This window comes from Felis catus, chromosome D4 (genome assembly GCF_018350175.1).
Source record: "Felis catus isolate Fca126 chromosome D4, F.catus_Fca126_mat1.0, whole genome shotgun sequence".
Classification (NCBI taxonomy): domain Eukaryota; kingdom Metazoa; phylum Chordata; class Mammalia; order Carnivora; family Felidae; genus Felis; species Felis catus.
Window position 1 is genome coordinate 92,190,057 of NC_058380.1, and position 24,805 is coordinate 92,214,861.

The window sequence follows — 24,805 nt, forward strand, 5'->3', positions numbered from 1 at the left end:
CACTGCTTTGCCGTGAGGCAGAGGAGAAGGTCACGAGGCCTAAGAAACTTCCAGTCGGTCGCTTTAAAGACAGGGCACAAATAATGGAGCGCAGGGCACATCCCTGGTGCTTCGGGAACAGCTGGGACTGTATTTTTTTTTTTTTTTTTTTATTGCTTACTTATTTTGAGAGAGAGAGAACAAATCCCAAGCACACTCCGTGCTGTCAGCGTGGAGATCTATATGGGGCTCGAATTCATGAAACTTGAGATCATGACCTGAGCCAGAATCAAGAGCCGGAAGCTTAACCGACTGAGCCCCCAGGCGCACCTCGGTGGAGACCGCCTCAGGCTTAGAAAATGTGAGATTCGCTACCTGTAAAAATTTTTACTATTCTGTCCGTAAGTTCTAAGTCTGAATCAAAAGAATGAGAAAAACCCAGATCTGCGGAAAGAAACACTTCCTTACAACACCTGCGCTCAGCTGAGCGGGGCGGGCGAGCGGCGGAGGCCCCGGGGCAGCGAGGCGGCCCCCGGCCCGCACCTGACCGCGCAGCCGACGGCCGAGCGCACCCAGGTCTGGGCCCAGGCAGGTGGGGCCGCTGCAGAAGACGAGTTCAGAAAAACATCTGAAAAATGCGTCAAGCAGTAAGTAACGAGCAGCATTGAAAAAAAAAGCAAAGCACTAACCCATTTTCTCATTTTGCAACGCGAGTAACGTTTACAAAGGAAAGGCAGCCCCACCGGCATCCGGTCCGCCCTCGGAGGCCTGGGAGCGCTCGCCGGGCCCATACAGACCGTCCGCTCCAGTCGGAACCGCCGTTCTGCCCCCGGGACGCGAGCCCGGGCAGCCCGCCACGCCGAGGGGGCAGCGACTGCCCGGAGCGGGACAGGCGCGGCGGGCGTGCTTTGTCGGGAGCGCACAAGCCCCTCTGCGGCGCTAAAGTCACACTATGACAATAGCAAAAAGGGAATTTATTTATTAAAGAAAAATCATCTGTGATTTCCTCTACATAAGTTAGTACTGACTTCACACTTTGGGTCGAAACATGCCTTCTTCCAAGTGACAAGCAGCGCCTGCGGGTCGGGTCAAAGAGCGTTTCCAGAGCCCAGAGGGACACTGTGGAGGGAGGGGACCCCTCCTGGGGCATCCACGCCTGTAAACACTGTTGGAGGCTGGAGATGCGGCCGGCCGTGCACGCTGCCATCACACGAGTGTTTAAGCAGAAGGTCAAAGCCGGAGAAGGGCCCCCGAGCCCTGACGACCCGGGGTGGGGTGCGGAGGGCGGGGTCCGGCGAGCCTCCCCCTCCCCCCCCCCCCAGCCTGCGGCACTGGCACCGAGGGGTCTCCACGCTCTTCCGCGGCCGGCTGGCAGGCTGGCGGGTAGAAGAGGGCCGTGGCTGGGGCCGCCCCGGCTCCCGGACAGGTGCTGGAGCCGTGCAGGGGAGCGGCCGCACTCGCGCCTACGTGCGGTTCAGGGTCTGGAAGATCCTGGAGATCTGCAGCATGACCGGCCCCGTCTCCGGGTCGTTCATCCACTGGGTGCTGTTCAGTGGGTTTTCCAGCATGTCCTCAAACGCTGCGGGGAGAACACGGCGAGGCCGGCTGAGACACGGCTCTCGGCACGCAGTCAAGTGCCACGGACTTGCCTCTCGACCGGCCCTTAAAGGGGGAGCCGTGAGTACCCGGGTCACCCCTCCCCAACAACCCCCCGGCAACGTCTGATCTGCTCAGCCCATCGGGGCACCCGCGTCTCCAGCCCTGGGCGGGCAGGCGGCGTGCCCGTGTGCTTGCTGGCGCACCGATTCTGGAAAGCAATCTGGCAACGGCTACCCGCGATCTTAAAAATAGTCGCAGCCCGTGACTCAGTAATTCCAATTCCAGCCCTATCCTGGCAAAATAATCAGAGGCAGAAAAGACATAAAAACACTGTTGCAAATTTAACGATATCTGATTGGGAAAATGAGAACGTTCAGTGTTCAGGAAACGACTTAAAAAAACCGGACGCGGGGCCACCTGTGCGGCTCAGTCGGTGAAGTGTCCGACTTGACTTTGACTTGGGTCATGATCTCCCGGTTTGTGAGTCTGAGCCCCGGGTCAGGCTCTGCGCTGACAGCCTGGAGCCTGCTTGGGATTCTGTGTCTCCCTCTCTCTGTGCCCCTCCCCTGTTCGCACACGCACTCTCTCTCAAAATAAATATCAACATTTAAAACATTTTTAAAAGAACAACAAAAAAACCCGAGCATTAAAATCGTGAGTGAGGGGCGCCTGGGCAGCTCAGCAGGAACCCCACATCCCAGGGTTGTGGTTCGAGCCCCACGTCGGGTGTAGAAACGACTTACAAATAAAATCTGACAGAAGGTGTCTCCCAGCACACGGCTGTCCCCCGCAAACCCTGGCCGTGTGAGCTCACAGGCTGCAGGCGTCACGCACGTCTGGAAAGTGCCGTCCTCTCTCCGGCCTCACCCATCAGCACACGCGGAAGTGCGGAGCGGCCCCACGCGCACCAGCCTCGGGGAGCGCACTTACCCTGTCTGCTCATGGCGCTTCAGGGCCACACGGGACCGCGGTGTAGCAACAAAGTCTGACTTAGTCACTTGCTTGTGTGACCTGACAGCCCTCCCAGCCCTTAAAACCACCGGGGGACCCCTGATGGGCACCCTCCGGAAACCAGTCTCGAGTATCAGACAGGGAGCCCAGAAGGACGGCAGGGCGTCCAGGCGAACTCGAGGAAGCACACAGCATGGGGTCAGTGAGGAAGGACCGGCTACTCCGTGAACGTGCTGGGCACCCCACCCGCCGCCTCCTGGCACCTAGAGCCGTCCTGGGGACAGGGGTAAACGACGCGGGGCCCCAGGGGCTGGCTGGGACAGAGGGCAAGGACGGACATCTATCAGAGCAAGGACGGTCTCCTATCAGACTCGCACCTGCCAACGTCCCAAAGAAACACCTGTCCAGAACAGAAGCGCGAACAGGACGTCTGCACGTGCGACGAGAGACAAAGGGGAAGGTGTGGACACAGGATGAGCCCTGACCAAGCCCCAAGGTGGAGGTGACATCAAAGCAGCTGGAAGACGCAGGTGATGGGGGGTGGGGCTCGGGCACAGACACAGGCACGCTGCCCCCGAGGGGCCCAGGGGACGATGAAGGCCCGCTCCTGGGGTGGGGGAGGGGACCGGAGGACCCGCAGGGCCTAGAATTCCACACTGTTGGTGGTGCCTTTTTCAGTTTATTGATTTGAGAGAGAGAGAGAAAGCGAGAAAGAGAACGAGTGGGGGAGGGGCAGAGAGAGGGAGAATCCCAAGCAGGTTCTGTGCTGTCGGCACAGAGACCGACGTGGGGCTCGAACTCACGAACTGGGATCATGGCCTGAGCAGAAATCAAGAGTCAGAGGCTTAACCGCCCCGGCCACCGGGCATCCCCAGGCTCTTCCCATCCCATCCTCTGAAGCCAAAAGGATGTGTGGGTCTTAGTTTCGTTACTATTCTGCGAGTCACAAAAACCATACGTGCTTCCGGACGCAGGCTGTTTCACGGTCAGACGGAGGGCCAGAGAAAGCCCTCGCGACCAGAAAGAGCAGAGGCCAGCGTCTCCCGCACACCTGGCCCCGGCCCGCGGGGCGCTGCCCGCGCTCTCCTCAACCTGGACGGGCCACTCTGGCGCCCACAGCTCGTCCAAGTCGTCTGCACGGGAGGCCGCCACACCACGGCCACAGCCCGGCCGCTGGGCCCCACCGTGACTCAGGCAGGAGCTCCCCGAAGGTGACAGGGACATCGGTGTCACTCGGCGACATCCACGCGGTGTGGCGGGGCCCGCCCCTGGGGAAGCCCGCGTACCTAGTAACGTTTTAGGGTTGGTCAGGCCCAGCTGCACCACTGGGTTATCCAGGATGGCTTGAAAGAGGGGGCTGTCGGGGTCGATGCCCTTGTCCAGCTCCTCGGGGGAGGGCTTCCGGTCTCCCAGCAGCCACTCGCACTGCGGACGCAAAAGTCACACACACGTTAGTCGCTCCTGAGCCCCCACCGGCAGCGGCTGCCCCCAGGGAGGGGCCCAGGCCGGGGGGCTCCGATGTCGGCACGGCCGGCAGATCCCAGCACGGCGGTTCAGACAAACGCGCCTGGGACTTCTCGGCAGGACCCGCGCAGGGCGCTGGGAGGAGAATGAAGGGAGGCATGGAACCCCCAGGCTGCATCCCCAGAAGTCCCTGCCCCACCACCACGCCCTCCTCGGGCAGCTGTCGTGGGTCCCAGCCTGGGACCCGTCCCAGGTCAGCTCAGCCAACTAACGACTCACATGCGTGCCAAGGAACGCACGGGGTCGTACAAAGACAGATCCCGGGGCGCCTGGGGGGCTCAGTCAGTTACGCGTCTGACTCTTGGTTTCTGCTCGGGTCATGATCCCGCAGCTTCGTGGGTTCGTTCCCCACGTCGGGCTCTGTGCTGACAGCATGAAGCCTGCCTGGGATTCTCCCTCTACCTCTCTCTCTGCCCCTCCCCTGCTCTCTCTCTCTCAAAATTAACATGCAAACTTAAACAAATAAAAAAGAACGAAAGAAAGAAACAGAAAAAAAGAAAAACAAGGCCCGGAACTTTCTCAGTATGCAAAACACGTTATACTGTGACACCATCGACCCTGTCGTCTCCCTCGGAAAGAACGGACCGCCTGGGACAGGAGCCTGATGCACGTGACGCGGGCGAGGGGAGAGCGTCGCTGGCACGAGGACGCGCGGCGGTACTCACGGCGGCGTTCTGCTGGTTGTTGTTCACTCTGAGGGCGTCTATCACTTCCTTCTCGTCGAAGCCCATCTCCATCAGGGAAATGACGGCCTGAAGGAGAACCCACAGGCCACTCAGTGCGCGCTCGCTGAGGACCAGGGAGCCGGGCCGCGTGGCCCGGGGCCACACCGGGAAGCCTGCTGACCGACAGGCCACGGGCAGGCCGCGCCAGCATCAGGCCCTTTTAGGGCTGTCCCCGTGTGTGGCCAGAAAGTCTCCACCGCCACCGTGAGCTCCCTGCAGGGGCCCCGGTCCCCAGAACGAAAGGGTGAGGGAGAGACCACGAGGGAAGCAAACCCGACTGAGGTGGGGAGAAAAAGATCCTGCTCGCTTGCGGGAAACAGAAAGGAGGTTTCTGCACGTTTTATCCTTCAAAAAATGACACTAAAATTAACTTCAAACATCTTACACTTAACAAAATATAAACTGTAAACATGAACGTTTGAGAATTCTCAGGGGAACAACGACCCAACGTTCAACATTCTGGGGATGAGAGATGTACGATTTCAGGACAAAAACCACAGAACACGTTACGTCCTTCGCTTTACCCTTGACTTTTATTGTGCAATCTTTAAAAGGGTCGATTTTGGGGGGAAAAAAAGGTAAAAGATTTCATCAAGTTAACTGCATGGAGATCAAACCACACTCTTGTGAACTGGGTCCCCGTCTTCTTCCTGGTAGACTTTTCCGTGTTAACCACTCTGCCTCGCCACACACCCGGGTGTGGGTGCTGGCGGCCATGCCCAGGCTGGACCGGCCCGACAGGTGTCTCAGAGAGCACCGGGTGGAAAGGAAGTCAGCCGGGGCGGCAGCCAGAAAGATGCTTCACTGGGGCCAAACGGTGTCCAGTGAGCTCACGAGAAAGCATCTGTGCGATGACCCACGTCCTTTCCTTTCCCGAAGCAGCTCCTAACCCCAGGGCTGGCGGGGGTGGGGGTCCCCCGCAAATCCTAGGAGAAGAACGCACCATGTGGTAGTTGTCCCCCGGGTCACATAAAATCACCGGGACCTCCCGCTAAATTCAAGCACACGGAGACCTTCCTGTGAACGTCAATAAAAACCTTCCTCTCCTTTGACTCACTCCCAGCTCAGCCTAGAGAAACCGTGGCCCAGTCCTTCCGCACGGGGACTCTGGGGTCACGCCCCCAGCCCGCCTGCCAGGGGTCCACGCGCTCACAGGCCCCGAGACCCGGGCTCTGCCTGCCCCACGCACCGCACGCACTGTCCCCCCGCAGCTGGCGTTGGCGTGGGGGGAGGGGAAGAGACCGCGAAAAGTCCGTCTTGGTCTCCAGTCCAAGCCCTGCTCCCTGATCCAGACTTCCTGGGAGCCACGCCAACACTCCCGTCCTTCCAGACTATCCTTTCAAATGGCGTGGAACCAGAGGGTGGGAGACGATGATGTCCTGGGTCAGCCTTTTGCAACAATCGTCACAGAACGTCTACCGCAAAGAGGGGACAGGAAGGCCTGGCACAGGCACGCGTCTTGGGAGAAGAGCGCCTCGGGTGTCACTCAGCGTCACGAGGTTGAGAGGGCAGCAAAGACCACCGGCTGAGCAGTGGTGTGCCCGACGAGGACAACGTGAGACCACCCTCCAGGGAAGTCCAGAGCCTGGAGGAGCACAGAGCACCCTCCAGGAACACGGCCTCCCCTCCCGTGGGGCTCAGCCCGGCGCCCAGACCAGGCTCTAGAAACACCAGCTGCGGGCTCAGCTGTAGCTGAGCTCACAAGAAAGCAGACAGAACAGCAAACTAGCCCGGGAGGGGGCAGGGGCATTAGCAGGGCCTGGGGGTCAGGGTCTAACGTGCACACGCAGACAGGACGTGGGCCCTGGGTCCATGTGAGACGACAAGCTGGAGCTTACACCCGGCACCCTGGAAGGGGTCTGTACTTAAACCCAGCACCCTGGAAGGGGTCTGCACCCCCAGAGGGAAGAGAAGCCAGAACAGCACCGGCCCCCGTGCGGGGAGCGGTCGGCCCCCAGAGCCAGGGCTCACACCATGTGCAGTCAGCGCGAACCGGGCCCCTGGCGGGAGGTGCCGCTCGACCCAGGGAAACGGGTGCAGGATAGGCTAGGGTGGGCATCCCACGAGTCCGCGGGTGAGCCCACACGGACAACACGGCACCCCAAGCCAAGTCAGGAACTCACGGACTCAGAGCCCTAACACCTCGAAATGACCCATCTATAATCTGAAAGAAAACCGCAGTCTTAAAGCACAGAAAACATCCAAGAGGAAATCACAACCCTGGTCAAATAACCGAACAGTGGAGAACAGGGAGCCACAAAAGCACCCAGGAGGAGGGGACAGTGGAGGGCAGCCACACCAGACACGAACGTCAGCCGGCCAAGTGCAGCGCGAGATGGCCCAGGTCTCGGGTCCTGACATCCCGCAGACACCACGACCAGGTGGTCAGAGCCTGACCGCCTCCCCGTCCACAGACAGTCCTGCGGCGCCCCAGCCTCTGGTCTCTGGGCAGCGTCCCCGCCCAAGCCCACGGCTCACTCACGGCGGGAACGTGGACAGGACCGTCGTGAGTTTTCAGGTGACAAATGAGTATTTGGAGGAAAAACAGCCACCTGGATTCACACGAGGACAAGTGAAAACCGAACCTGGGCCTGACGATAAGCCCCTCACCAGGTCCAGCTTCCTCCACACGGCGCAGCCCCACGTGGACAAACGCCAACCCTGCCGGGCGGTGTCCAGGCCCCGGAGCACGTACCCGAGCATCGGCCCGGAACTCCCTTTTCCTCCGGATCTTCTTGAAGATCTCCGTTAGCTCATCTCTGGGCTCCTCGTCTCCGGTGCTAGTCCCGGCCGCCTCGGAGGCAGCCTCAGGGGCGGCCTCAGCCCCTCCCGGAGAGGCCTGGCCCGGAAGAGGCGTGTCGATGGTCGGGTCTTCTGCGTGTTCGATCAACCACTCCATGGCCTGAGGCACCGACATGCTGAAAGGTGACAAGAGACTTTCCAGATGGCCCAGGCCAATCATTGAGGGCCTCCCACCTCCTTCACATCCCACGGAAGGTTCTCTGGCTTTAGTGACTTCTCCGGCAGGAGCTGGGGACCCCTTGGGAGAGGCCGTGGCCCTGGCCCCGAAACCCCCTAAGACCCCGGCCACAGCACAGAGACCCATTCACTAAGCAAGGGCCATAAGCTCATGAAGAACGTGAGACTTTTAGGCCCAAGGCCAAGAGCAGAGCCCCCCCGACTGTCCTCTGGCTGTCAAGGCGCTCGTTTCAGAGCGGAGTGTGGACGCAAAGGCAAGTGGCTGCGGCGGGGCAGGCGTAGGAGGCCGCTTAAGAGGACACGGCTCCGGGTCGCCACATCCCTGCCACAGGCAGGCTTCCACGCAGCGCTGGCAACGACGGCCCGGGAGGACCCGGCCACCCTGGCCTGTCCCCAGCGAGGGCGAGGCCACATCACACTGTCCTGAGACAATGGAGGTGCCCCGCTAGCTTACCTCAGGGATGTGCATGCAGGATTTCTCTTTAAAAACTCATATCTATCAGAAACGGTTCAATCAGAGAGTTTGGGACGGAGGACGTCACCCCAGGGGAACCCACAGCATCGGCAGCAAGGGGAGGAGGTGGCCCACACGTACTGGTTCAGCCGCAGGGCCTTGGCGGCCCTGCTCTCCGGGAAGCCCATCTCCGTGAGCTGCCGCAGAGCTGCCTCGTCCACTCGCCCGTCCTCCTCTTCGTCCAGCATCGCTGTGGGCGAGAGACGGGGCGACCCGTGAGGGCCGGGCCAGCGCGAGGGGCCCGGGGTCCCAGGTGCGTGCCAACCCCCCGAATCCTCAGCAAATCCACACGGTGCCTCGGCCGGCACCCGTGCGGACAGGAGCCCGCGTCAACTGGAAGCACAAACGTAAAGCATTCTTCGTCCCCCCGTGTGACCCCGGGGCCGTGGCCAGTGAACGGGCGCCGCGGGGCCCACGGCGGGTCCGAGCGCGGGATCGCGGCCAACCCGGGCTTGCTAGTACCGTTCGCCTTCTTGAACAGCTCGACCGCATCCGGGTTCAGCGCTAACAACTTCTGTGCCACCTCGATGAGAGACACCAGGATCTTCCGGAGTTCCGTCTGGAACTGCAGGAAAGGACAAAAAGGCTCTTAACTGCTTCACGTGCCCGAGACCCGCCTGGAGGTGTAACCGCGCTCCTGGGCCCTAGACCCCACATCCCAGTCCCAACTATGCTGCTGCCGCTTCCGCAACACCAGAGGCAGGGGAGACCGGACTGGCAGGACTCTGTGCCGGGCAGGGAGGCGTCGGACGGGCGACACCGCTCAGCCCCTGGGCCGACGCAGAAAGCACCCGGCACGGAAGGGGAAGAGAGCAGCCTGACCCGCCGGGCCCCCCGCACAGGCCTCGGGCTCTCACCAGGAAGAAGGCTGCTGGGAACTCGATCAGAACCCTCTACGGGCGGGTCCCCGGTCCCATGGGCGACACAGGGGCCGGCCACCGCTCGTTCCCACGACGGGCCTCCGACGCCGCAGGAAGGACACGCGCGGGGCAAACCGCGTGCGGGCCGGGGCAGGCGTCAGAGTGCGATGGCACACTCTGCTGCTGAGGTGAGCAGGGCCGTGGTGGCACTCTCGGAGCGGGCGGCCACGCGGTCCCAGTCCGCGGGGCACGCTGCACCCTGCTGGGACCGCTCCATGGGACACCGGACACACCCTGCTTTTCTAGCTCAGGACTTTGCATCCAAAATTACTAAGGGTCCAGATTTCTCTCTACCAGTTTTTACCAAACTTCGGGCAAAACTCTAGTATTTTCCAGTAGCATCTACCTTTGCGGTCCCACTTTCCAATGTCTTCTTAACCTTTTTATTTTGAAATCGTTTAAGGTCTACGGAGAAGCTGCAAAAACGCACACAGAACTCCTGTTTGTCCTTCCCCCCACTTCCCCAAGCACGGCCCCCACGCAGGTGTGAGGAGCACGTGGCGTGGCCCATGGCGGGCACTCACGTCTCTGATGTTGGTCTGGACCTCGGCCCGGTCCATGTTGTAGGAGGGCAGGTTGGCGGTGGCCCGGAATATAGCTTCTCTATCCGGGGCCTTCTCTTCTTGTTTTTTCTACACAGAAAAGTAATCAGAAAGTCTGAAACGAATAGGGCGCCTGGGGGGCTCAGTCGGTTAAGCCTCAACCCCTGATTTTGGCTCAGGTCAGGATCTCGCGGTCCGTGACCTCAAGCCCCGCGTCAGGCTCTACGCGGACCGTGAGGAGCCTGCTTGGGATTGTCTCCCTCTCTCTCTGCCCCTCCCTCACACGTGCGCATGTTCTCCCTCTCAAAAATGAACAAACATTAAAAAGAAAAAGGAACTCCAAAATGAACACGAGAGCAAGAAAAGGCAAGGCCGCATCAGCCGGAACACGGGCTCCCGCGGGGAGAGCGCCTTTCCCGAGGGGGCGGGCGCCGCTCTCGCCTCGGCAGAGGGTCCCTGCGGGTTCTGTGCGCGTCCTCGGGGACAGAAGACGTGATGCTCTCTGGGGACACGATTCCTGCCTGTCATAACCAGAGGGCGGCAGGGCAGGAGAGAAGGCGGACACGGTGTCTCGTGGCCACAGGGAGGCCGTGGCTGTGCCGGGGCGCCCGACACAACAGCACATCCGCACCAGATGGCAGCGACTCCAACACAGAGAACCAGAGCGACAGAGACTGTTCCTCCGAGACAGAAAACAGACGGGGGTCAGCCGAGCACGTGGGGCAGGAGTCCAGCCAGAAACCAGGCCAGGCCGACGCCAGAGCCGGAGGGAAGCGCCCAGGTTGGGACTGAGCGGCCGAGGCCAAGGACAGTGGCCCTCTACCACCCTGCTTGGCCAGAAACCGCCTTGGAGAGGGCAGACCCGGGGAGCCCCGGAGCCAGGCAGCCTGGGCTCAGCAGCCGGAAAAGGGGGCCCCGTCCTAACCCCGGACGAGACCCGGTCCCTGCGCTACTCGGCTTCAAGGACCCCCGGCAGGAGACACACCCCCGTGGAAGGAGGGAACAGGGCCGAGTCTGTGCCCCACAGGCGCGACCGTGGACCAGCAGGCGCGACCGTGGGCACAGAGAGCAGCCGGTGAGCCCCTGGTACCTCTTGGAGAGACGGCAGCCGAGGAGGCCCCGGGGTGTGAGGAAAGCCTCCAACAGGAGGGACAGAGACCTGAATGAGAGCGGGGAAGTAAGGAAGCGTGAAGGAGATGACAAGAGGAAAAGGATTTCACGCCAGAAAACCCTTGGAGACGGGGGCGCAGCAGGAGGCCATCACCGTCGGGGGAGACACCGCTGGGAACCGTAAAAGATCACCGCCAGATAAACAGGCCATAGCAGTCAGGGAAAGATGTCCAGGAAACCGCCAACATGCAACCAACAGGAACTCCGGAAAGAGGGAGAGAAAACGAGGGGAGAGCACTGTCCAAGAACAATCCAGAAAAACTTCTGGAACGAAAACCCACGAATCTCCGACTCTATGTGCCGGGGGCGGGATCTGCATCAACGCAGATCACGAACTTCCAAAGCCCTCAAGAGCCTTGGGGGGGGGGGGGGGTGCTAGAAGACCCCAGGGGGAGGGGAGGGGAGAGGAAGCAGAGCAGGGACAGGGGACAAGTCAGGACCGACCAGCCGCTGCCGGCCACATGGAAACCCCGGACGCTGGGCCCAGCACCTTCATCACGCAGTGCACGCACACAGGTGGTGCTCACCAAAGCCACCGGACGCTGGAGGGCAAGGCCGCGAGACTCCTTTCCCTTCCCAGAGGCTGAGGGAAGCCAGGCTCCACCAGACAAGTCAGCTGGAAGATATGATTCTGCAGGTGGACTCCGAATCGGGCCCTAAGATCACACTCCTGCAACCACACCTGCACAGTCCCAGGGGCTGTGAGTAGGATGCACTTTGTTGTGGGATAAGGTCAGGCTATGGCACAGTCAACTTTAAAGGAAGCGCCCCCCCTCCTTGGTGGGCCTGACCTAATCAGGCAATCCCTTCAAAAGCAAAGTGCTCTTTCTGGCCAGAGGGAGAGTCGACGCGTGAGAAATTCTATCACTGGCTCTGAAGATGCAGGGGACCGTGAGGCAAGAATGCGGCGGCCCTGACTGACCGAGCAAGAAAACAGGACCCCGGCCTGTTAGCGGTAGGAACCGACAACCACCAGAACGCACCCAAAGCGGACCCTTCCCCAGAGCCTGAAAAGAGGAACGCACACCGGCCGCACCTTGATCCAGACCTGAGAGCCTAAGGCAGGGCCCAGCTGAGCCCACCCAGACCACTGACCCACAGACCTGTGAGCTGTGTGCTGTCTCAAGCTGTTGTCAGTGGTTATGAGGCAGGCGGCAGCAAAGAGCGTACGGATATACAAGATTCAGAAGCTCGGACACAGGGCGCGAGATGGGAAAGCCTAGAAGCCACTGAGGCAGAGGGACGCGGCTGGAGGGAGCTGGGGGGACGTTTCCAGGACAGCAGGACATGTGACCCTGTTTTCAGAGAGATTTACTAATCCCGGCAAAGAATTTGAAAACCTTAGCAATAACCCTACAGAAAACAAAAGAAGGAGGGGCGCCTGGGTGGCTCAGTCAGTTAAGCATCCGACTTCGGCTCAGGTCATGATCTCAGTCTGTGAGTTCGAGCCCCACGTCGGGCTCTGTGCTGACAGCTCGGAGCCTGGATCCTGCTTCGAGTTCTGTCTCTCTCTCTCTCTGTCCCTCCCTCACTCACACTCTTTCTCTCTCTCTCTCTCTCAAAAACAAACATTAAAAAAAAAAAAAAAAAAGGATAATCTCAGTACCCTTCAACTCCTAACAGAAAACAACATGTATACACTAATCCTAACGGAAATCCTGAAATCTTCAACCAGCGTGGAAACAACTAGGGCTATGATCTAACACACCAAACACCAAGAAGCCGAAGAACCTAAAGCCGATATTCTAAGAAATAATAAATTATGCGTGCTGTTTATCCATCAGGAAGAGAATCGCTGAAGGAAGAGCGAAATGAGTTAAAGATGTTGCCTTTAGGGTGTGTGACTCCCGTGGGAGAGGGAGATGCTGACTTTTATTGGGAGACCGGTAGCATTATTTGCCTTCGGAAACGCATGTTACTTTCACTTAAAATTAATAATAATTCACAGAAACAAGCATTAACGTCTTACGATGTTTTGTTTTGCAAACGTGCGCAGACAAGGTGAACTGCCGCGTGAGGTCCGCAGCCGCAAGTTACCCAGAGCCGCCGTGGCGGTGGGAACCCCATCGTCTACACTGGTTACCAAGGGCTCGCACTGTAACCGGAGAACCGCGTTCCGCCCAGGCAGTTCTCCGGGACAGGCAGGGGCGGGCCCGGTTCTGTCTCCCGGAGATTGGGGGGGGGGGGGGCGGCTGGCCCATCTCCATGCCAGTGCTGTGGCCAGGTGTGGCCACAGATAAGCCCCCAGGCACTCCCCCCGTACCGCCTGTCCCAGAGGAGACCCTGAGATAGCTCACTGCTCAGAGGCCCACGGAGTCTGGCCTGCTTTCTCAGGGGTGAACGCCCTCCCTAGCATTTCGGAGCATGAGTAAGAAACTCTGTCCCCAAGATAAGCGAGGAAAAGTTGTGAAATTAGTACGGCAGCCCCTTTCCAACGGCGGCGTTTTGCACCTGGGCGCAGGTGTGGAAGGCCCCCCGCTTCTCCAGGAACTTCCCGAGCACGAGCCTGCGCTCCTGGCACGGGGGCCCAAGTGTGTGCCCGCCACCCCTTCCCCGTGCTCCGGGTGCCACCCGGGGAGAGGAAGGAGGGCGCTCCCGGAGATCGGGGCGGACGGGTGGCCGGGGGGGGGCGGAGTGCCAGCCACGCGGCCAGCGACCAGGAGAGGCTCCGCCACGACAGAGAAGCCCCGTGACTGTGACCGTGGGACGCGCTGGGTCTGCGGGCGGCCGGCATCCAGAACCGTGTCAGGCCGCGGGCTTCCGCGGGGGGGGCCTCCTGCTGACAAAGGCGTCCGATTCCCAACTCTGAGACTCACCTTTTCTTCTGCGGACACGTCGGCCATCTTGGGCAGCGGACTCGGGGCACGCTTTTTGATCAGCAGTAAGACATCTGGAAAGGAAACACGTCTATCAAGCCGGTTACCTCCCTTATCCGTGAAATGGCAGAACGGGCGCCAGAGGACCCGCGGACACAGGAGCAGGGGCGCCCTCCGGGTGCCCCCCAAGCCGAGTGCTCACATGAGCCCCTTCGCCCCCCACCCCCTACCGTGCGTGTGCGGGTCCCCTGGCCCGGCGGGACCCCGGCTGGGGCTCACACACAGCACGGCCCTGACAACTGTGCCAAGAACGGGTGGAAACCTCACAAAACGCTCCCGTTTCAACGGGCTCCGCTCTCGGAGGCTGGGGGGCCGGTCTCCACCCTCAGAGCTAAACCCGGGGCGTGCCGGGGGGGAGGGGGGCCGCGGGCCGCGCGGCTGGCAGCTCCCGCCTGGTCCCCAGCCCGACCCCCACGCTCCACGGAGGTCTGGGAACAGTACTTCCGAAACGGATTATTTAAGAGAATCCCAGAATTAAAACCACCCTTTGAATGACATCTAGAAAACCAAAGGTTTCTCCCCACACGCTTCGGACGCAAAGCCTAAGCGACGGGACGGACGTGTCTGTAGCAGGAGTGTCAGCCCAGGACACCGGCGCCCTGGGGTCCGGCCGCACGATACAGCCGGGAGCAGCCCTGCAGACCCTGGGTTTGCTCAGAAACAGAATTAGAAATGAGGTTCACAGCTGGTTTCTCAGATGGATGCTGCCCGTTCCATTTCGGTCTGTGCTGTTTGTCACAAACGTCCCACAATGCGTACTTTGTTGTACCAAAGGGAAAATAAAATCCTTTCAGTGGACCCAGTGTTCTCGGCCGGTCCCAGCCTGGAACGCAGACGCGGACGTCGAGGGTGCCTTTGCCTCTCAGGTCCCCCGTTGCCACGGGTGCCGCGGCTCCGCCCGCTGCCCCGTGAGGCCCCTACCTTGGTCTTGGATGTTCTCTTCCAAGATTGTTTTGGCATCACTCAGCACCCTCTCCGAAGCAGCGTGTATTAATTTGTGATGGGTCACACTTTTGGGGTCTTCTAAGCTCCCGTGAGCACACTGGGGGGGAAGAATCATATATTTCAAGATAGAAAACAAATAAATCGTAATGGTAACGATACAGGACCTGACCCTCAAACCACAGCAGGAGTGTACTGGCTACTAGCTAAAAAGTCAGAGCGCAGACCAAGTCAAAGAATTCTCATCAATGGCGGAAGCCAAACAAAAGGCCACAACATCTGATCCCTAGGGCAGCAATCTGTCCACCAACCCAGTAAGTACTCCTGAAATAGGTTCACGGCTTGACATAAAATACCCTGCTGGCAATTAGTGGCAACCTGAATCGCTTCCCTAGTCTGCAAAGATCTGGAGCAACGTTTTAAAATGAAAATAGCAGGTCCACCGTTACCTGAAAACCTAAAAACCTAAGTCTGATTTGTGTACTTTTTCTGTCTTCCAGACGCACGGAAGGGGCTGGGAGATGGTGAAGAGAGAAGGTGAGTCCGCAGACAGTAGAAACAGGGCCCTGACCACTGAAAAGCCCGCAAAACCCCGAGAGGAGAACAACCAGCCTTCACTCGGCCCTTGGCTTGCGCTCAGCACGGGACCACCACACAGATCCCGAAGCAAGCTGCAGGTGTCCCGGGTGGGGCCCCTCCTGGGCGGCCAAAGGGGACTGGCCGACTGGCACGCAGGTGTGACTCACTGGCCAGGGCCCCAGGCGCCCCAGAACGTGGCACCGGGGCAGGGGTGGGGGGACACTGAAGTCCAGGCAGGAGAAGGTCGTGGCAACACCCGGAACACTCTGGCTTCAGGGGGGCCGTTGTGCACTCACGTCGACGGGCAAGGATGAAGGGGGCAAAGAAGGGCCCGGCCAACAGCAAGATCTGCTCCTGCGTCTATGAGAGCAGATGCCACCCTCCCCCCACTCGCCTTGAATTCGACTCTGGCTCTGCTCCCAGAAATACTGGGTGTGCTCCTTCTGAGTCTGAAATCCGCAGGCTCGCTGATCTGACAAGTTCAGAATACAGCGTATGAAACACAATTCTCCAAAACAACCCTCATGTGGTCCCTGAGAAGACCGTGCTGTGCAACCTGTCCACGGCGTGCCAGGAGCACCACGCAAGCGTGAGTCATCCGCACACACCGTGACTTCATCCTGCTCCTTTGTTCTCGGCACAGACGCTCCGAGCAAGCGAAGATTCGGCAGCAGGACGGCCCCAGCGGAGCCCATCACGGGAGCCGGGCGCTGACACCCGCTGAAGCTGCTTCCTCCCCAGAAGGGTGAAGAGGCCGTTCCTCCTACACGTGACGTGACCTCCTGGGTCATCCCAAGACACACCGTCATGTGATCTCATAGCCATATTAACAGGTACCATGCCACGCAGTGACAATTTCACAAGAGACCCCAACTGATGTGGAAAGAAACAAAAAGCTACAGAGCTCATCAGGTTCTTTAAGAGTTATGGTAAGAACGCTCCTCATTAATAAAGCAACACGCTCCCAGGAGTACCACTGGGGGGGGGGGGGGGCGAAACCCACAGCGTCCCCTTCGAGGAGGAAGGGAAACATTGCGCCAGCCTGAGTGTGCACCAGGGGAAGATTGGGAAGGAGAAACAGAAGCCCGGGCGGGCTGAGCCTCACTGCCTGCTGCAGCACGACACTCAGGCGATGGTTTCCCGGGTGACGTTCAAGTACGCAACGTGAGAATACTCGTCGCTAACTACTGCATTCTGACCGGCTCGAGAGACGGCGCGTCCTGCCTACAGAACGGGACGGGCACGGAGGGGGGAATACTTCCCGACCACTCAGCTCCCGAGTCCCGTGATTTACGTGGCTCCCCCACACCTGGAGAGACTGCAGAGTGCAACAAAATCTCAATTTAAAGTAGGAGAGTGCCAGAAAAAATCCCCAGCGACACACCTGAATCCCGACTGGAATAATAAATATCAGGAACATGGTAATTAGCATCTTATTCAAATTGGCTGCCTGATGAACCCCAAGAGCTCCTGAAATTCATTAGCAAGCAACTGCGGATCAGGCCAACAGTTCTCACTTCCTGTTCCCCTTCACAAACTAATATTATGATAGCTATGTAAATTAGCGAGTTAAGTCAAATGCCACCCCGGTTTACCCACCGACTTCTCCCTGCCTGACTCAGCAGGTGTCGCTCCAAGTCCGGGCAGTTCTGAATTGACAGTCCATTAACCCACAGGTTTGTTCTGAGCACAGAGAGCCTGGCTCTGGACATGTGAACACAGACCCAGCCCTTGAGGAGCTCCTGTCCTGGGTGGGCTGGGGGGAGGGAGGGGGAACAGCAAGTCGGGGAGGTTTTTGGCTTTTGTTTTAAACGTACAGGACTCGGGGCGCCTGGGTGACTCAGCCAGTTGAGCGTCCGACTTCGGCTCAGGTCATGATCTCGCGGTTCGTGAGTTCGAGCCCGGCGTCGGGCTCTGCGCTGACAGCTCAGAGGCTGGAGCTGCTTCGGATTCTGTCTCTCCCTCTCCCTCTGCCCCTCCCCCACTCATACTCCGTCTCTCTCCGCCTCTCAAAAATGAATAACAAACGTTAAAAAAAAATTTTTTTTTAGTAAATGTACACGACTCAACAAGCAACAGGGCCTGGCTCTAACAGCCTGCACGCTCGCGGAGCCCCCAGCCTACTAGCCTGCTGTCCGGGGGGGAGGGGGGGTTTCTAGATGGCGAAAACACCCGACTGGCCCCCTCCTGGATGGGAGGCCAGGACCGCATCGTAACTGACATCCAGCGTGTTCCAGAAAGGGGTCTGCTCTGGAAACCAGAATGCCTGCCTGCCTTGGCCACTCACAAAACAGCTCCACAGACCCTCACTCCCAAGTGACTCAAAAGTATCTTCGTGCGTAGTTCCCACAGTAACTGGAAGTTCGTCCTTGGAGAGGACGCTCGCCACAGTACAAACGTGTAATTTACTACATGGAATCCGCACCAGAAGACGAACCTAAACCCTGACAAGAAAACACCGCACGGGCCAAGGGCAGCGGGAGTCAGGTGTCCCAGCCTGCCTGAGTGGAGGAGTTTACAGAGACACGGCCAGCAAGAACCACTTCCAAAAATTAGCAAACTAAGGAGCCAACTATACAGCGGTATTTCACATGAACTGACCGTTAAAAAGTGGCTTTTTCAGCGAGGAGACTCTTCTCCTGGACCCACCCGCCGAATGGATGCAAAGGCCGAGGCAAAGCAGGGGCTCGGGGACGAGTCTGGCAGCGGCCCCATTTCAGGGACTCCAGCTCGGAGGCTCAAGTGGGCCAGGGCCAGACCCCATGCCAGCCAGCGGGAAACAGCTCCAGGTCGCCCGCCCCGCAGGGAAGGGAAGCCACTTCTCCACGGCGGGTCCCTCTTCCTCGGGCCCCGGCTAAAAACCAAGAGCCTCACCCCAAGCGCAAAGCGAGCACAAATGATGGAAAACCACGAGGCCCTGCTCCGCGCGGCGACTTCACCTTTCCTGCCTCAGTTTCCCGGCCTGCCCCGAGCTCCTCGGGCTGCGGCAGGAGTTGATCGTGAAGCGCTCGGCCCGGAGCCCGGGCCGGGGAGGGCGTCGGGAAGGGGGCGGCTAAGGAAGGGGGCGGCCGCGGCCCGGACTTACGTGCTTGAGGCAGCGCTCCTTGAGCTTCTCCACCGAGGTGTCCTCGGTCGCCTCCTCCAGCCACTCGGCGCCGTCGGACGCGCAGATGTGCAGCCGCAGCACCTTGCCCGCGAAAATCTTCTCCTCCTGCACGAACATCGCGCCGCCGCCGCCGCCGCCCGGCCTGCGCCCGCCGCCCGGGCCGTGAAGGTCACCGGGGCGGGGCTAGGCCGCCCGCGCGCTCCCTCGCCGGCCGCCGCCGCCCCGCCCCGGCTCCCCCTCGGCCGGCCGCCCGTCACTTGCCGCGGGCCGAGCGGTCGCCTCGCTCCCGCCGCCGGGCCGCCGGGGGCGCGCTGTCCCCGCCGCGCCGGAAGTGCGTCACAGCGCGCGCCCGGAGCCTACCGGGAGATGTGGTTCTCCCGTAGCCCCGGCGCGCCCGGCGCCGCGCAGGAAGTGCGTCAGAGGGAGCGCCCGGGCATGCCGGGAGGTGTAGTTCTCTTGCTGCCGCCTCCGTCCCACACAGCTTCCTTGCACTTCGCAGCTCCGGGGCCGCAGGCACGCGGGACGGTCGAGTTGGGTGATCAGTTCTGAGATGCGCTCTGAGTGAAAAGTACACAGCAGGTCTCCGAGAGTCCGCAGGGAAAAGGAATGAAAAATACTCCCTGTTGTCTTTGTATTGACTATAAGTTATGGACTATAGACTGTTATATGAAATAACAGTCTAGGTGTATCGGGTAATGTAAGGTATGTTGAAATTGATGTCTCCTGTTTCTCTTAAAGCGGAGCCTACCCACAGTTTTAATTGCACATGTGGCAGCTGTTGTGTTTTTCTGGACTGCACTGCTCTGGGTCAACTTCTCAGAGTGTGGTCCGCAGCCAGTCAGCGGCAGCCCGGGTTCCCGGCCTCCCCCGAACCTTCCGCGTCAGACAACCCTGAGCGGCCTCCACTAGGGGGCAGAGCCGCAGGCGGACACTTGTAGCAACTGTCCTCCCCGCCCCCCCCCCCCCACGTTTCCTGTGACAACGACAGATGTGGGTGCCGCGGTTTGGGCCACGTATGATCTGGTCCATTCAGAGAACCTTTACTGAGCAGAGATGAACGCCACACAGCTCCCCTGTTCGTGCTAAGGAGACCGGCAGCCTAAATAGGGCCGTGTTCCCCACGTCTGTCCCCTTCGGACGTTTACTGTCCCCGTGCCGCTTTGTACCCATGTTCTTATTCTCCCCCACAATCACTCTGACCATGCCCGAATTTCGTTTGTCCTGTTAGCGTTTAGTGATCGCCTCCATGAGTCGGGACATGAGCAAACGAGCGGGCTCTCTGCTCGGCTGGGAGGCAGTGGCGGCGAGGGGAGGGAAGGAAGCTGGAGGCGCCCAGTGGGGCCAGGCCACAGGAAGGGGCGCTACAGCTAGTGGCCTTCATCGGAGGCCGTGGGGGCTGCGGTGTGGATGGTCACCACCCTCTGGTGGGGCTAGGGAGGAGGACAGGAGCCAGCCTGGATGCGGGAGAAAGCTACGGCATCTTCCAGAGGGTGATGCGAAGCATCTGAACCAAGACCGTGGAGGCGGTGGCACTTGGAAATGCATCTGACGGAGGGCAGGTATTGGGGAGAGCAAAATCGGGGATCCCATGAGTGCCTCCAGCGTGCGTGACAGGGTGCCCCTCGGTGCCAGCACCCGAGGGAGCGGGAGAGGGTGGGCGGCAGAGGTGTTGAGCTCTGCTCTGCACAAGGAGTCCTGGACATCAGGGGACATCCGAGGGGCCCGGGCCGGAAGGCAGTTGAGTGCGCAGGGCTGAGGTCCAGCGGACAGGCCCGGCTGGAGACAAGGAAGGGCAGCCGCCGGCTCGTCCACAGGAGCCAAAAGGACGGTGGTGCTCACCCCGCCCCCCTGTGCAGAGAGGAGCCCACCAAGGAAACAGAAGAATGGTACCAGGAAGTTCTAAGGGCGAGGCACCATGAGATCCAAAAGGGGGGGTCTCAAGAAGAACATGCGGGCATGAACTGGAGGGAGTCATGGTGGGGCGCACACCTCTGAGACCACACACAGGCTCGGCCACTGTCTGCGAGGGGCTACGCGGTACCGCTCGGCCCAGCTCCTGTTGGCGCCACAGGCCTTTCGCGTGTGCGGGACGAGGGCCCAGGGGGCCTTCCTGTCGTATGTCAGCAATCAACTCTCGAAAAGCGGTTCACTGTACCTTTATCAGCCGAATCAGCCAAGCCTGGCCGTGTGCCTAGCACCCTCCATCCACAGAGTCTCCCTGCTCACCTACCAACTCCTGGCCTCGGGGCCCCCCCTTCCTCCAGGAAGACCACCCTGACTGTGCCTGCCCTGAGCCACCCCTCAGCACTTTGGGCACCGCTCACCCTGACCCCGTCACGCGGGCATAACCCCCTGCAGAACGGGTGTCCTGAGTGATCTGTTTCCGAGGAGACAGACCTAAAGAAGCAGTCGTAAACAGTAACTCTTCTCATAGGAATTCAGGAGAAGAGTACTAGACGCCCCAGAGGACCTGGGTCCGGGGCTCCTCCTCCCGGGCTCTGCTTCCTGGCAGTCCACTGGGAGCAGGGACGAGGTGCTGTCCTGGGATTCCCTGAGGGGGCCACGCTGTCCCCAGAGACCTCAGCGGGTTCCTCCCTGTCTGAGCCTCTGTTTCCTCTTCTAGGTGAGAATGAGGACACGTGTGCATCCAGAGAGGGAGCACCTGCCACCCAGCTTTGGGGAGCAGTCAGCCGCCAGCCCCGCTGCCTTGCAAGGTGACAGCTCAGGCTCCTCCGTGTAAAGACCCGGCATCCCAGGCAGCCCTGGACACCCCCCCCCCCCACCGGCCTGCCCGCAGCCAGCTCTGCTTCTCCCCTCGCCTAACGCCTGCCTCCCCCCTCCCAACAGACGCAGGTCCCTAAAGCACGTTGCGCCTGCCACTCATCGCAGCCTCTGCCTGCGCACCTGCCTGGGTGCCCGGCAGGCGCGTATTTCGCACCTACGGTGCACCGGGAGCCGCTTCAGGTGCCGGAAGTGCGGCAGGAATAAGGTGGCCGCCGGCTCCGGGAGGTGCTGCTGGTGTGAACGTGGCAGGCCCAGGGCCCAAGGTCGAGCCCGGAAGAGCCGAGGGTTTCCCTGAACGCGGCGGAGCAGCCTTGGCTCCGGACCCCGGAGGGCCCGCGAAGAGCGGAGCCGCCCTGGGAGGTGCCAAGGGGACGACCTCCCTTCCCATGGCCCCCTCTCCCCCGCTGACGCCGGCTGAGACGCAGCTCCGGGACCCTGGGCAGGCAGTGGCTAGGCCATAAGGGCTGCAGAGGGTCTCCCGGCCAAGGGGGCCTCGAGCCCGGCGGGGAGGGGCATCCACCCTGCGGGGATCCCGAGCCTCCCGGCAGCGGCTGCCAGCGGTGCCTCCCGGCGGCCACTAGAGGGCAGGGGCGAGCTGTGGTCCTGGTCCCGCAGACCGGCGGGTGAGCCGCGGGCAGGCGCCAGCCCCTGTCCTCTCAGCGCCCCTGCCGGGGAGCCTGCCTGGGCACAGCGGCTGGGCCAGCACCCCCTTCGAGGGTAGTGGGAACGGGCCCTAATGAGTGACTAAGAGCTCTCCAGACAGAGGGAGGGAGGAAGTGGGAGGGAGGAGGGAGGAGGGAGGAGGAAGTGATTGGGGGGAAACCGAGGCACCCAACAAGAGGAAACAGCCCCACCACCCCTGTGGGTGCCTTGGGGAGCCCAGTTGGAAAAGCACAGCTCTGGGCCAACACCTTTCAGCGGGGGACCCCAGGACCGGAGAGGCAGGCATCTGGTCATGTATCCTGTTCAATCAAAAGCCAGCACACGGCCCCACTGCCAGTGCCCGGGGCGGGGGGTGGGGGGCTCCTGGTTCTCAGGATGTAGTCCCAGGCAGGCCCTGGCCTCTCTCAGCTGCCCCCCAGCCCCGCCCCCCAAGGTCACTGGGTGTGGGAGTGGCCGGGGGTCACCAGAACAAAGTCTCACAAGGCAGGGGGCTTCAAACAACCGGAATCTACTCATCCAGCTCTGGAAGCCACGGGTGTGGGCAGGGCTGGTCCCCTCTGTGGCTGTGGGGGGTCAGTGCGTCTGTCGCAGGTCAGCTGCCGGTGATCCCAGAAATCCCTGGTGTCCTTTGGCTTGGAGACGCGCTGGGCCGGCTCCCTGTGTCCCAAATCTCCCTCCTCTCCGTGCCTCTGTCTCTCCGTCTCTTGGAGGGCGCCCACCTGTCACGGGATGCAGGGCCCACCCTAAATCCAGGATGACATCGTCTCTAGACCCTTAACTCATCACATCTGCAAAGACCCTGTTGCCAAATGAAGCCATTCTGAGGTGCTGGGTGGGCGTGAGCTTGGAGGGGACCCTACACAGCCCCCCATGGGTCACGGGCACCCATGAGTGGGGGGCACGTACCAAGCTGGCCGCACCCTGCCCTTGGGGAGCCGAGGCCTCAGGAGCCTGGCAGATAGGAGTGGTCCCAAGGTTAATTAATTATGACATTAAAAATTCGCCCGTTAAGGGGCCCCGCAAACAGGAAAAGTATTAATCACTCGTTTCCTCAGAGTGACAAGTGCATTTCCCTAAATTCCTCTGCTGCTGACTTAACCGAATGATAATCTCCCGGCTGCTGCCATTCCCGTGAAGTCACAGCTCATGAATATTCCAGTGTCACAATTTGCTTTTTAAAAGGACAGACTTATTATTTCATTTTTAAGCTTGCTGTCACGAATAGTAATTTTCCAGGCCCTGAAACAATGAAACGGCAGTGACTTTCCGGTCACCCACAAACAGTCCCAGGGAGCCAGTCCCTGCCCTGTAGGGGACCGGGTGGGGGTGCCAGGCCTTCCCACCACTCATCCAGACACGCAGTCAGCCCACGGGAACATGGTTGAACAGCAGTGAACATACTGTACCCCCCCCCCGCCCCTCCCCTGGGCACTTTACAGTTTATAAGCAGGTGCGCCGAGTTTCTGCAGGCACTCTGCATGCGTGGGGCCACAACGGTGTCTCCAACCGTGAGCCAGCTGAGGGGGTGGGAAGCTTCTCCCAGGAGCCAGACAGATAGCAGTTCAAATCCTGACACCGAGTGATCTTAGGCAAGGCACTCTGGGCCTCAACTGCCCATCTGTGAAATGGGGTCTGGAGCCAGGATTGGACCCAGGTTCACCCAGCGCCAGAGCCGGGGTGCTCGCCCCCTGGCTGATGCCTCAGGTCTGGCGAGACAGAGCATAGGGACCCACTGCCCTGAAGTTTGGATCTTCTGTTCCCAGTAGCAGAGGGACTAGTGGTAACACCCAGCAGCTTCCCCGGGAGCGCCCTCCGGGTGTGATTTCTACCACTCGATGCAATTACAGGCCATTCCGAAAGCCCAATAAACCGTAGCAATTCACTAAATACGTGTTTAAGTGGAAAATCAGATGCCATGGCTCCCTTCCATAATTGTTCGTATGGGAAGGGACTCCTTTTCAGAGATGGGCTGGTGGTAGAGGGGAAGGGCCCTCCTCAAACCCCATCCCTTCCCCTGCGCCTCAGTGCTGTCTCCAGCGCCGGCCTCCCTAGCCCCAGCCTGTCTCCGGAGAGACCCCGAAGGCCCCCACCGAGGCCGTCCTACAGATTGGGGGCCGCTCCTCAGCCTGGCCTCGGGTCGGCCATCCAGGAGGCCCAACCCTGCACCTCCCAGGCCTGTCCCCACCCCCACCCCCACCCCCGCCTAGCCTTGCTCACGCTCTGCACCCACAAAGCGCCTGCCTCGGCTTATCCTGCCCCCATGACCCCCGAGACTCAACTCGAACATCCCTCGGCTGCAAAGCCCACCCCGGCTGCCCCTGCCAGGCATGAGCCGGGACCCTCTGTGCACCCCCGGACCCAGTCCCCTGGGTCAGAGTTCAGGTCTTCCCATTTCCCTGTGTTTGCTTCTGCCTGTCCCTCCTCAGTGGCGGGGATTACTGCATCCTGGACCCCAGCCCCAGCACAGGGCTCCCGGGAGAGCTGCAGTCGACCTCGTTCTTGTTCCCACGAGTGAAGAATGAATGGATGAAGCATCGATCGGAGGGACCCGTGACATAGGTTTACTCTGGAGATAACACGTCCTTACAAAGCGTGGCCCCCAAGAGAACCCTTCTTGGGGAATTACATCGTGCCTCACTTTTCCAGAACAGTGCTAGAGAGGATGTGTAAGAGCTGCGGTCTTGACCTCCAGGGGTCCACAGTGTCCTCTGCTGACAGCCGAGATGCTGCCCCGTGGGCCCCAGCGATGGGATTAAAGGGGAGATCGTATGGGGCGGGGAAGCTTCTCTCGGCTCCCCAGAGGGAGCCCCCAGCCGGTGCCGGAAGCGTGCTCTGATCGGCGGACAGCGCTGTGCGCACAGGAGGCAGCACTGACCCCGGGAACAGAGGGGCTTTACCGTAACCCGACGTCTTCAACTGTCCTTGGGATCTTGTCACAGAGAATCTGAGTGG

General features: G+C 60.5%; 1 protein-coding gene across 3 annotated transcripts; it reads right to left on the reverse strand.

Moving 5' to 3' along the window:
* Positions 1 to 938: 938 nt before the first annotated feature.
* Positions 939 to 18,698, reverse strand: UBAC1 (UBA domain containing 1). 3 transcript variants are annotated; one of them, XM_023243052.2, is made up of 11 exons: positions 18,386 to 18,691; positions 14,701 to 14,821; positions 13,720 to 13,793; positions 9,716 to 9,823; positions 8,734 to 8,836; positions 8,353 to 8,461; positions 8,212 to 8,253; positions 7,474 to 7,696; positions 4,719 to 4,805; positions 3,816 to 3,954; positions 939 to 1,558 (listed from the first exon to the last, which is right to left on the reverse strand). In XM_023243052.2, the coding sequence occupies exons 1-11, from the start codon at positions 18,521 to 18,523 to the stop codon at positions 1,443 to 1,445; spliced, it is 1,260 nt and encodes a 419-aa protein (XP_023098820.2). In that variant the 5' UTR covers positions 18,524 to 18,691; the 3' UTR covers positions 939 to 1,442. The 3 variants fall into 3 exon arrangements, with proteins under 3 accessions (XP_023098820.2, XP_011287063.1, XP_023098821.2); XM_011288761.4 differs by lacking the exon at positions 8,212 to 8,253 and having other exon boundaries at positions 18,386 to 18,685; XM_023243053.2 differs by lacking the exons at positions 939 to 1,558; positions 3,816 to 3,954; positions 4,719 to 4,805 and adding an exon at positions 5,293 to 5,704 and having other exon boundaries at positions 18,386 to 18,698.
* Positions 18,699 to 24,805: the final 6,107 nt, after the last annotated feature.

What these genes read in the sequence shown, in the direction of transcription:
- UBAC1 (XM_023243052.2), bottom strand. Translation starts at nt 18,523, where the DNA reads ATGTTCGTGCAGGAGGAGAAGATTTTCGCGGGCAAGGTGCTGCGGCTG. An exon ending in TCCAGACCAACATCAGAGAC is followed by an intron (nt 8,837 to 9,715) that starts GTGAGTGCCCGC and finishes CCTTTCCTGCAG; the next exon opens with TTCCAGACGGAACTCCGGAA. An exon ending in AAGGCCCTGCGGCTGAACCA is followed by an intron (nt 8,254 to 8,352) that starts GTACGTGTGGGC and finishes CGTTTCTGATAG; the next exon opens with ATATGAGTTTTTAAAGAGAA.